The following is a 13,497-nucleotide window of genomic DNA, read 5'->3' as shown; positions in this document are numbered from 1 at the left end:
GGTGGTTTTTAAAATAAATATTTCCAGTGAATAAATCTGTTGTGTTGGGGGTTATTATGTATTAAAACATTACAACCTAATTTATTTTTTCTACTTCTATCCGAACCTCTATCTTTAACATGCCATTTATGGTATATGTTCCCGTGATCTTTTAAAAAAACATTGAAAAGTCGTGACTTTGTGCGTTTTAGTCACTGACTGAAGTTGGTTCTAGATTTTTTATTGGGAGAAAAATAATATTAACATGATCATTTTCAAGTTTTTTATGTCGTAGAAAACATAGGTATAGTACGCGGCTTTTTGTTATAAACTTCTTAGTGTTTCAATTTATGAAACACTCGCTTTGCTAGTCTTTTTAGAGACTAAAATGACGTTTATAAAACTTATTATATACTTGTTATACTAGTAATTTTCATTCCATCTATTAATAGAATAATAATAATGAATAATGAAACAGTGTTTAGTTTGGCAACTACTGTCATGGGTTTCCAAAATTAAATATTTAGGTAATGTTTATTTTTTGTATTTAGTGTTTTGTGGCTTTTGTATTTTTGGGTGCGTACATTAGACGCAAGACTCGTAAAGTTATGTGAAACATCCTGTATACTAATGTACATATTTTTGCCTATCACACCTGAAAATTTATGAAGTTATCACAATCGTAAATAATATTACCTTCGTAAAATGCTTGTTAAAGTAAAAAAACATAACTTTTGGGTGATAATGTTATCATTATCAGACGAGCAAGTGTAATAACAAATATTCAAAAAATGGGTAATTAATAATTATACTAATAAAATGTTCCCTGTTATTAAAAACAAATAAAATTTTAATGTGAACTAACTATACACTCATTACATTTGCTGTTGAAGACACGTACCTTCGATTAAGAACTATATTAGACATTTAATTTAAAAATTAAAAAAATCGGTTTAATTGTTTGCCAGTATATGGACAAATAGAAATGCTCTTGACACGAATTATTTTTTAATACAGTTCCGTTACGTGAATAAAATTATTCAATTTTTAAATATGTTTATTTAAGAACTTGATTTGTTGGCGTAAACAGAAAGTAGGCACATTCTCGTACATTAACATTAAAAAATTCTCATCCTTGAAAGGAGTAATAAATGACTCCCAACACTTAAAATATAGTTTAAAAATAAATAAAAAATAACCTGACTATATTTACAATTTAAAAAACCTACACCTACAACACCCCGCTATTGGCTTTTGATAGTCTTTACATCTCCGGTTAAAGAACTCTTTGGTTTGATATAAGCTTTCCTGTAAAAATTGCTAAACAAATAAAGGAACACCACCACATTAGCAACAAAGAAAAAGGTTAAAGCTTTGGGTAACTTGCAGTCCATTGCAATTATGGAAATTAAATAAGCCAACATGATGCAGAATTGGGTCTAAAAAATAAAAATTTAGTTATTTTAACACACAAACATTGAAACAAACCAGTTGCATCCAAGTCATGTATTTCTTCCACCACAAATATTTCTGGAACCTGGGACCTAAGGCTGCGATCAAATAATAAGTGTACATCACAACGTGAACGAAAGAGTTCAACAATCCGATAACAACTCCTTGTTCACCTGAAATCAACCCAATTATTCAATGTTGTATAGTAATTAATAACACGAGTGCAAAAACACAAGCTCAAAGGTCGAGGGCTGTCGTTATGCAACGAGCGTATGCGAGTTTTTTGTTGGAACATTTTAATTTAAAACATGTTGCTATGGGAAGCGTGTTTTAAAATAATGAAAACACGTTGCTATGGGAAACGTGTTTTAAAATAGTGTTTTTCTACTTCTGTTTCGTATTGAGGTCATTACGATACGCGATTTGTGACTTACGTATCCTAATATCCAGCGGAGTGCTTTAATAATTACACTAAAAACCAGGGTAATTTAGTTGGATAATGTTGACAACCTAGTTTTTTGACAATTATCTGAGAGAACTGTCAGTGTCAATCGGCACCTGTTTCAAGTGCATAATTTAATCAAATTAATCAAATACGAACCTTTAGAGGCTTTTGTACCAGTCTTGATATGTGGCCCTTTCAAACACCTTTCGAGTAATGTACAAACATAACTTCAAAAGCCAGTGCAAGTAAGTAATTTGAGATCTTATTATCCTTAAGGCAATTTTCAAATTGTATGTATTTGCCACAAAAGCCCGTATTTGATAATGGATACATTGCAAAACGTCTTGGACACTTTCAGAATACATTCGTACGAATAAACTAATGACGGTTTAAATTATTAATTCCATTTCACTGTCTGCGCGCAAATGTTGTCAATTGCCGCAAAATTCCTTAAATTTCGAAATTAATTTATTTGGTACAAAAAGTGCGAAGTAGAAAAAATACTGTATGATATCTCGTTTATAAGGCATTTTGTCGCACTTACTCTATTATGACACTCCTCGCTGCGCTCGTCGTGTTCTAAATTCGTGCGTGCGGCAAAATGCGTCTTACAAAACTCGTATCATAATATACCATTATAAGAAGGCTTAAAATGTTACCAACAAAAAATATTTTAAAACGCACCTGGTAAAAATTTTAAATATCCCCACGAAAAAAACATAGTGCAGGAATGGTGATACACGTGCAGAAAAGTCACTTGGGATTGTTTCTTCCTCAAAACGAAGAAAACCGTATCTAGGAGCTCCACAATTTTTGAAAAAAAGTACCACCAGGCCCCGTTAGCGAGCTGTGTAATGGAAATTATTTCGGGTTAATTTTTTCGTAAAGTTTACCGCAAATTGAAATTCCTTGTTAGTTGAGGGGTTACGACAAGTGTGATTGAGGAGATGAGGTAAAGCACTTTTCACAGTCATTGCTTGACAGCACAACCACGTACTGAAAAGAACTTGGTACAAGTTATAACCGATAAGAACACCCTTCAAGTCAAAAGCCTCCCGTTTTTCCATCAATTTTGGGCCTAATTTCAATACGAAGTATAAATAGACTAGCAAAATGGTAACGACTGGGACAGGGGATGACATAAAAAGCCACGAGTCCACGACCGGGTCTAAAACTCCAAATTAGTTAAAATCACAAAAATTGTAAAACTCACCTCGCTTTGATTCCATTAATTCATTATAATTTTCAACCACCATGTGCATTAAAGACGTCATGATTAACTAGAAAAAACAATCAAATTAGCGAACACCACTCGACTGAGTTTTGAGGTCAATAATGTTTTTTCCGAAAGAAGTAATACGATCCAAGTGTCAGCAAGTTAGAGTTCAGCGATCCAATTGTGGCGAATAATTTAATGACTTCATCAAATTTACGAACTTACCAGATTTGTGTTTTCCGAAACAAGAATATATCCTGGCACTGTCACTGATAATTTCTAAGCTCTGTTGCTTCCTAACACTAATTCACAACTGAGACGAAGAGCTTACAATAGCTTTCATATAAAAGTTAAGCGCGACACGGAAGATACGATTATCCACTCCTTTCACTTGCGTTTTCTTATTATTGGTGGACCTGTTTTCTTTTAGCGGCCCATAAAGTTGCCAAGGGCGTACGATAACAGAAGAAGCGCAGGGAAAAGTGCATATTATTTTTTAAAACTGTTATTAAAAAGATAAACGGTGTTATCTATTACTGCGTTGGCGCAATTTCAAAACTACAATACATTTAGTACAATATATTAAAAAAATGAAGGCTGGTGACAAGGAAAAGGGTCATCTAAAACATGTGGCTAAGTACTAATTATATTATATTACAAAATATATTTATAAACTGCTAGATAATACATAAATAGATTTTAAAAATACAAAATTCTGTGTTTTTTCTTTAATTTCTTCACACAAAATCGTATTTTAAATTTTTGACGCAAAAATTATTAATGATGCTAAACTAGTGCCAATGATAATGTCAATATTTTAACGAATTTTAAATTTTAAATTTTTCAACTTTTCACAAACATTTATCACTGTTACAATGAATGTACGTTGTACGTGTATTCACTTTAACAGGTGACAAAAACAATGAAAGAGAAATGAAGAGAAATTGGCAATAACTATAAAAATAAGAAAGAAATCGCAAAATATTGACAATTCTACTTTAGAAACACTTTTACATTGAATATTTGTTTTACAAAAGGAGGTAATAAACAACATATTCCAAACGTACGAGTATATGCTATTACTAACAGAAATTATGCTTCTACAGGCTGCTCAAAACCTGGCGCACCAACTCAATGATACGTTGTTGAGAAGCATGTGTACGAGTAGATTACGAGAAAATCTTTAAAAAATTCCTAAACTCATATTCTAAAATATTTGGAGCTACAAACTTATTTTGTTAACTTCTTCAGTTTCCTTTATTTTTTAATGCATTTATGTTTCATATCAAGTAATAATGATTAATCATTGACTTACACAATGATGAATAAATAAATTTTTGCATTTACTATTAGACTTTAGCAGTTTTTTTAGTTTGAAAAAATTAAAAAAATTATCAAAAAAACAAAATTTGTTATGAAAATGATTTATTTTTATTGTTGATCAAATTCTATTGCGATCACCACATATTATTTATTTAAAACTCGTTATTATCTGTTTTAAAACTAAGAAACACAAACGTCGCATTTTCTCTCAAAATTAGTTGTTATAAATTATTCATGCACTTAAAAAAATAATAGCTAAAGTACTTCATACTTTCAATGAGAGATCAAATGGTTAATAACTATTTTACTATTTTATCAATCTTATTTAAAAAAATAATTCGGTAAAATGCAATGTTGTATACAACGGTATACATTATAATTTGATTTGATTAAATTCTGCGAAAAGTATTGACAATTTCAACTGTAAAATCGTCATTTCACAGAATTCACTTTTGCTGTACGAGTAATATAATTAAACATACTGGTGAATTTTTTCATGTTGTCTATCCAAGTGTGTAATTGTTAGAAAAGTACTAAATTAATCCAAAACGGCATTGTCCTTAGTATTGTTTTTGCATTTTTGCTAAAATTGCCTTTAGAATTATTTTTATTATTGATATTTACGATCAAAAGTAAAAAAACAATTTTGATAATTAAGTAAGTATTTAAAAATGAAACTCATTGTCAAGTGGTTAATGCAATTCGTATTTTTGAGTGCATCTAAGAACATTTCAGAAATAAACCACAATTAATTTACGCCATATGTGATTTCAAATAAGATTAGGTTAGTAGACGTGTTTGAAACACAAACACTCTGTATGATGTGGGGTAAAGACTGAGGAATATTAAAAAAACTACATTTTAGATAAGACAGTATGTATTTACATTATTATGTAGTATGGTTTTTCCAGTCTATGTCTATACTCAGTTCACTGATTTATTATTATTACACCCACGTGTTTGAACATCATTTGTATTATTATCAACTTTAAGGTGGTAGTTTGCAAGCAAACATATTTGTTCCGTAAAGACAGCAAAAAAATTGAGTTTCTGAACAACTAATAATTAGGCTAACAGCTTATACCGGTAGATAAGTAAACGTAAACTGTCACAATAAAGAAAATTTAAGCAATTTAAAAATAGATATATTAATAAAAAAATTGGACGAACTAATACATACCTATCAAAAAAGCGAGATATTTACATCAACTACTATAATACTTTAAATACTAATTGTAACATAAATGAATAAATGCATTTTGATAATAATTACTACTTACTAGCTCGAATATTTATTAATTTCCAAATTTTTACGTTATAACAGCATTGAGGACGTCATTGGGTTCTGAGTAGTGATGCCATTTTTAATTAAAAAAATCATAAACTCATCTAAAAGAAATTGTTTTTCGCGATTACTTTATTTCAAAATCTGAAATGGGTTTTTCTTAAAAATTATCAGGAAATAGGACAGTAGGCAATCTTGAGCTACCGTAACTTAGAAGATCTCTTCCAACCTTTCTTTATTATCCAATAGAAAATAAAATACTATTACTTTTATCTCGAAAGCTTCAAGAGTTGTGATTTTTTTTAATGAACTTCTGCAAATGAAAATTTCGACAAAAAAATCGGTGTATGTCAAAAACTATGACATGTACATAAGTATCGACAACTAATTACTGGTTATTGTTTACTCAGTTTAAAAAAGTTAAAAGTTGAAAAAATACAAAAAATGCAATAAAAATGAGTGGTTACCATTTAAAATTTCACAACTGGCGCCGACAACGTACATGTCACCCGAATAAAAATTTAGGTTTTAGCACCGTTATTTAAGAGAATTCCAAATTTTAGCAGTTTTTTTTCAGTTTTTTTAAGTTTTGTCAAAGAATTTAAACTTGTGAGGGAAGTTTTCGAGCAATTTGTCAGTCAGTTTTTACTAGTAATAACACATTGTTCTTTTGGTACTTAACAAGGCGTTATAGAACTTATAGAAATATTTCATAAAATACAGAGTGTTTACAAAGGTGGTTCTTGAATTTGCCAGATTTAGTTATTTTATTTCTATGAAATTTTTGAAAAGTACCAATTTTTATCTACCCAGGCAACCAATAATTTTTTTATATACTAACATTGTTCGTTTTTTCTTAAAAGAAACAGCAAACTTTCAATACCACTACGATCCCACATTCATTTACAAAGAGAAGTCGCATTCGTTTTGGCAAAAACCTTAGATGTTTTAGTGACATGATGTTTAAATACTTAATCCATCTTTCAAAATTACTTCAACAAGTTAAGTTTAATCCTGACCGCTCCAAAACTTGCCCAAAAAAAGGTCAAAATAATTCAGTGTGGTTTGAAAGCGTAACAACCACTTAAGTTTCAAAAAGCATTTAAAAATATATGGCAAAAATTGTCAGTTTCAAAGTATGTTTACGTTTGGATTTTTCATTCCAAGTTAGAACGAACATGAGTGTTATTCATAGGAGCGAGTCATCTGTTTTGCATACAGTAGAGTCCGGTTATAACGAACTCTGAAAATGAATCAAAATCAGTTCGTTATATCCGAAGTTCGCTATAAGCGGTAAATTAAAAAAAGGGTTTTTAGCAGTTATTTTTATGAAATAAGTAGAATTTTTTTTAATAAATAAATAAGTATCTATTGTAAAAAAACTGAATCCTTTGGAAAACCGTATTATGTATACTGTATGAATTTTATAGTAGTGCAAATATTGTAAATTAGGGTGATAGCAGAGCTTAAGAAAAGTGAAAATAACACAACTTGCATTATCCGAATATTCATAGTTGGCAAGAATTTTAAATCAATCTGGTCTCTGAGCTTAGTTTTTCAAAATCTATTACACTGAGTTAAAATTAGCAAAAATTAGCAAAAAAAATAATAGAAAAATGTTAATTTTTTTTTGGCACAGATACTAATGAATTTCATTTGCTCAAAAGTCACCGACTAAATTAGTCATGTAAACTTTGAAAAAAAGTACCCAAAAGACGCAAACTTAGTTGATATTGCGTTTTTGGACGAATTTTTAGACGGTGAAGTGGAGGTTGCGCCCTTTCTATCTCAAAAATTAACAAAAGTAGTAAAAATTTGGACAAAGCAAGTTGATTTATTTTGACTTCCTTTGAAAATGTTAGCAGAATTATCAAATGCACACTGCAATTATTTTAAGAACATTTTTTTTATTGGTTAAAATGTTTTTAATTAGTAATTCAATAATTTGTTCATCAGTTAACACTTCGCCTGCTGCTTTGTTATTATTAACCTCTTATTCTTCAAAATTCGGTGAAATGTTCGTTATAAACGGAATATTGGGTCACATTTTAGGTCAAATTTAGTTCGTTGTAATCGGACTCCACTGTGTTTGAAACACTACCAGAAAAAAGGTAACAAAATTAACATTATTTTAAGTTGATGTCGATCATTTGCATAAGCCAATAGAATTTATTATCGAAATCAATTTCTCTATTGTATGAAAATTTCTCATCCACCCTCTGTAGTCTTAAAATATATCCAAAAAAATTCCTAAATCAAAATATAATAATACCGAAATATACTCGTACTGACTTGGGAAAACTGGGTTGATGGTTAAAATACTAAAATATGACCTTCATTCCTGTAAAATTACGCAAATGAATTTTAGGCTCTTCTTTTATTGACCGGTTTAGAGGCTAAAGGAAAGATCATAACTCAAAGCAAAAATAAATTAATTTAATTTTTTTATTTAGGTATTTTTTTCCAACTTAACGAATCAAAATTGTCTTTAGTTTGTCAAATACTCGTACGTAGAGGCGGTAACATTATTTTCCAGTGCAACTAGAAAACTTATTTATTTTTTGGTGGGCGGCCCAACTTGGGATACCCTATCCATGATTTCATCAGTAAATTTAGCGAACAAATCCACAGCTCCCTTCAGTTGCATTCTATTGTGCTCCTTGTAAAAAATTAAAAAAGAAAATATAGTCGAAGGACTTTTTTTGTCAGTAAATCTATGGATTCAGCAGTTTACTTTTTATTTACAATAGTTTTACTTTCTACAAGAAATCAATATTAGCTTTTCTTTCTGCAATCGTTCGTAAAGTAATACACTGTGGCCTATATTGAACCCAACATCGTCAATAAAATGATATTTTTCATACTATAATCCGTCGAAAAAATCATACGTATAACAAATGCTGCTTCTCCCCCTTAAATGATTACTTACATTAATTCTTCTCCGGAAGACAATACATGTCTTTCCTCTCTTGGTCTCCAAATAGCCATTATACGTCAAAAATGTTTTACAGAAAATTTTGAAGCGTAATTATTACTTCACTCTGAACAATTGTTTTTTTTTATTAAAGAAGAACTGAATTGTGTGTGACGATGCAGGGAAACCTGAATGTTTTCTTGCAAAACAAAACATCAGAATATGAAGGAAATGTAGATCTACAAACAGTACACCTCATTATTAAAATTATTTAATTCTAAATTTTTGTCAGTTCAGAACCCCTCTATTTTTCTGATTTGTCACTGTAAAATTCTGGTTCTTCCGTTCAATCAAAGTAACAATAAACGTAACACGTAAGACACACTAGGGAAACCGTGCAACTTAAATTCACCAAAAATAAATGTCAATAAAAATTGGAAAAACCTTGAATAAGTGTGACAAGTCAAATAATTTTTTGTAATTTGAATATTTATCAATTATCGCATTCCTTAAGAATCCGAGGTACATACTTATAAGTGTTTTATTAGGTTCTTTGTAAAAGCTTTTATTTAACTTGTTATGTTGTATGTCTGTCTGTTTTATATTTTTGGAGCCAAATTTGAAAGGGTTCCCGTTGTGCCAATGAATTGGAATTTTGCATACTTACTTAATTTGCGTGGCAATGCAAACCTATGTGGTTAAATACCCCTTAAAGGGGTTAAATGGGGTTTTAAAGTTGTAGGTTATTATACAAATGAGTTTTTGATGTGTACATACCGTAACTTATACCAACATTAACAGTATGTTGGTCATTAATTCCTAATCATTTTCATTACCTTTTGCTACATAAAAATGTCGCTATTTTTTTTAAATTCTTTTATCTTGTACGATAGAGTATAGACACAGAACAGAGGTTAGGACGTGCTTTCAATGCTAACAGCTGTTTTTTATCACATACCACTAAACAAGTTTGCACAGATCAGCAAAATAATGATGTTATAGTAATACGGCGAAACTTAATCTCAGAGAAAAAGACGTTTAGAATAAGTAAAGACTAAAAAGCAATAAATAAAATAATTAAAAATTTTTTTAAAAAAAACTTTTATTTCAAAGATGCACTAAAACGTAAGAAATAATGTTTTTTTTATCAGAGGAGAATAAATTTACTTACAAAATGAGATTTTAACATTTATAATAGCTTTGGAAACGGTCATAATCATAAGACATAACAATACGGCATTACAGAGTTACTTTTTTAAATTGAGCACGGTTCCCAAAGCTTTTATAAATTTCAAGATCCTAATTTGTAAACAAAAATATTCTCCTCTGATAGAAAAACATGATATTTTACTTTTTAGTGCATCTTTTAAATACAAATTTTTTTCTGAAAACTGTTTTTAACTGATTTTGTGTTTATGTGCCAAAAAATCTATTTTTATACGAGTTTTCTCCAAAGTCGTACACAGCCTCTTAATAGCAAATAAAATAACAATAATAAATGAAATCGGTCATATATCGCTAAGACATTTGAACGGTACCTACATCTCCTCAAGATGTAGGTAATCAATCAAACGCGTTAAACATAGTAACCTGCTTCATGATCCAGAGAAAGTACTTCATTGATTGGAACGGAATTCAGCGCGACTATCTCTTTTAGCAGAATAAATAAGTTGATAGCTGCTGTCTAAGACACTTTATGTGAGTTCAAATCGTTTTACTGATTTACTGGCAGGAGAAGAAGATTATTGCAGACAAAATAAATGTGTATGAACCGAACGGTACCTGATACAACATTCACTAAAGTGTGTCACTGGCACACTCATCTCTCAAGTCTCGCGCGGTTTTAGCAAAGAGAAGAGAAAGTGGGGATAGTGATAATGAACTTGTGATATAATTCTTTGGTGAAATGACCTAAAGCTGGTGCCGTTTTACTAGAAAGTACTGACACGGATTTGACATAAACGAAGATTAAGGTCAAAATAAAAACGCGAATTATGTGGAGTACTTGTGGACTTTGCACCGCATAAAAAATTATTCAGCATAATGCAAATAGATAACCCGGTAATAACAAGTCTGAATTGGTTTTTCTTACAATTTATTATAAAAAATTTAGAGAAATAGAAAATTACACTATCAAGTCCTAACTCACTGCAACTTTGGAACTCTTCTTCGGTTTGATATAAGCCCTCCAATAGAAGTCGCTAAAGAGTGCGATCATAAACAGGCTCTGGGGCACCACCATGTAAGACGCAATTTTCGGATAGGCACAGTCGGGCTTAAACAGCAGTTGTCCGTAGATGAAGAAGAAGAAAACAAACTGGATCTGAAATTTCAAATACAATTGACTTGGACCGAATTTAAATCAAACCTACGAGCTGTAGATGTGTGATGTGTTTCTTCCACCAAATGTTCCCCTTGTACTCCGGCTTCCAGATCGTCAGCAAGTAATAAAAGTACATAACAGTGTGAACAAACGTGTTAACAAACCCCAGGAAAATGCTATGCCCGCCCCCCAAAAATTTCACCCCAGTCCAGCTCAGCCCAATCATCCCGAAATGGTGGTAAACGTGGAGGAACGACACCTGGTTCGTTTTTCCCCGAAGTAGGAAAAATATCTAAAATAATCAATCGCCTCAGATTATTTTACGCAGCAAAGTTACCGTGTCCATCAGATCGGCAATTTTCGTCAGAAAATACAAATAAACCAGTCTCATGATGAACATATTGTGGGGCGTTATGCTGTAGTCAATAGGGGCACAAAGCCAGTTAAGTTTCATGATCTCCAAGCCCGCCTGTAACGGAATTGTAAAACACGTCGTGATTTTTATTCCACTTACGTAGAAGCAAATGTACGCATTTATCAAAACCTGGGTCAAGTTGAACACAATCAGCACACTGTCTAGCTTGAACGGCGGCCGTTTTTCCATCAATTTCGGGAGAATTTTATAAATCAAGTACAAGTAGGCGACGCCGATTAAAACGGGTTGTAGGGGAGACGACATGAGAAAAAATCCATCACTTCGCGGGTCTGCAACAATTTTTGTAAAAACAAATAGTGGCTTGGTTACACCCTACCAGGTTTTTCGGTAAATAGCCAGAAATAGCCTTGGAACATTTTTTTCAACAGCAGAGCCATTTTGATGCACTTTGAAATTTGGCTCTGATAGTTACCACTACCTCGTGTACTTACAAACTACGGTCGCTTTACTGCATTTGTCGACGACCTGGGAATTATCATATTTTTAAATAATGAAAGTCATTATAAACATTTTTTTCTATTGTTTCGGAAAGCTAAGGTCATCGTCAATCTTCTACTACTAGACGATGTTGAATTACACTTCAGTTTTGGGCTAGCGAATTTATTGTGCGACTATCAAAGGTTATTATTCCCCAAATGTAGGAAAAGAATTAAATAATTCTTGAATAATTTATACCGAAATTTTGCATTCTAAGGTGTATTTGTCGGGCTAATGACTTTAGGTATTTGCAATTAATTTTTTGGGTATCTATGTGACGCGTCATAAAATAGCCTATGCAAAATTGTGTTTATGCCAGTTTTGGCTTCATAAAAGTATAATAAAAGGCACTTGCTAAACATTACGTCGACGAATGGAATATTTTTAAATACGCAACTGTTTACATTAATTCAAAGTGAATCCGATATTTGAGACTGCTTTCACTGTAAAACATGTTGCATTGTGGATGCACCATGTATTATGCACATAGGCGGAGAAGTTAGTATGTAAGTAAACCATGTCGCCTATATCTTAGCCAATAAAGGTTGCCATTAATTCACATATGAGTTGATTAAATGAATAATTTCACGAAAAGCATTAAATTCGGAATGCTGATTTGTCTTGAAATGTACTAAGTATACCTAGATATACGGGTTTCAAACATACAGCGATGTGATGTATACGGGGCGTACAGGGTGCTGCATTTTGCATGTCTGAATAGGCGATCTCCGACACTAAGAGGTTTAGAGAAAAACGAGTGACACATTCTCGGGTCCGTTTTTAATAATTTTGGTTAGTTTTTGACTTATAAGCAAAAGTTGACATTTTAGCGAAATCTAAAAAAAATCATATCTTTCTTATTATAAAAGATACACATTTGAAACAATAACACTTTTTTACAGAGAATTTAAAAATGTTATCAGCGGTTTTTTTCAATCATTCGTTTAGCTGTAATAACATAAAGTTGTATTTTTTAAATGAGAATCATAGTTGGCTATGACGTTTTCGAAAAGCTTATTTTTTTCTGAAATGAAAACAATATAAAATATAGATTGATATTTTAAATATTTTTGATAAAAAATATATATTTAAAATATTTGAAAGTAGTTAGCAATGGAAAAATTATTTCACAAAAAGTGTGAATAATCTAAAAATTTTGTGGACGGTTATTAAAGTAAAAAATGTGAAATTATCAAAATAAGCTATTTTCAATCGAACAAATATAAGATCATCGCAGATTTTAATTACATAAAAAAAGTGCATAAAATTAAAAACCTTGTGTCACTACCATTTGATGACACTTTTTTTATGATTTAGTAAAGTGCAATGTAGGTCGGAGGACGGATAATGTTATGTATTTTTTTACCGCAGATGGGATTTGATTTTGGTGTTTGTATTGACATTTTTTTGTAAAATAAAATTTTATTGACAAGCAATCATACAATGAATAAAATTTTTCTTTTTTCCGACATTTCATGTTTAATTAGAAAATAGAATGACAATGTAAGCTTGCCATTTTAAATCTAAAAACAAATAGTTTTTATTAATCACAAATATTTGATCTAATAATTATTTATTATGCTGTTTTTAAATGAATTAGGATTTTAAAAATTATTAAATTATAAATACTTGTTAAGTAATACAATT

At 30.9% G+C, this 13,497-nt stretch overlaps 1 protein-coding gene across 1 annotated transcript; it reads right to left on the bottom strand.

Moving 5' to 3' along the window:
• Positions 1-808: 808 nt before the first annotated feature.
• On the bottom strand, positions 809-11,874 carry LOC655397 (uncharacterized). The gene is made up of 11 exons (XM_008201454.3): positions 11,690-11,874; positions 11,452-11,642; positions 11,275-11,406; positions 10,987-11,229; positions 10,760-10,937; positions 3,318-3,361; positions 3,090-3,156; positions 2,770-3,044; positions 2,561-2,723; positions 1,468-1,604; positions 809-1,418 (listed from the first exon to the last, which is right to left on the bottom strand). Exons 1-11 carry the CDS (start codon positions 11,748-11,750, stop codon positions 1,224-1,226), a joined length of 1,686 nt encoding a protein of 561 aa, XP_008199676.2. The 5' UTR covers positions 11,751-11,874; the 3' UTR covers positions 809-1,223.
• Between the last annotated feature and the right edge of the window lie 1,623 nt (positions 11,875-13,497).

This window comes from Tribolium castaneum, chromosome 2 (assembly GCF_031307605.1).
Source record: "Tribolium castaneum strain GA2 chromosome 2, icTriCast1.1, whole genome shotgun sequence".
NCBI lineage: Eukaryota > Metazoa > Arthropoda > Insecta > Coleoptera > Tenebrionidae > Tribolium > Tribolium castaneum.
The sequence above is the reverse complement of the archived record's forward strand: the minus strand, read 5'-3'. Positions and strand labels throughout refer to the sequence as shown.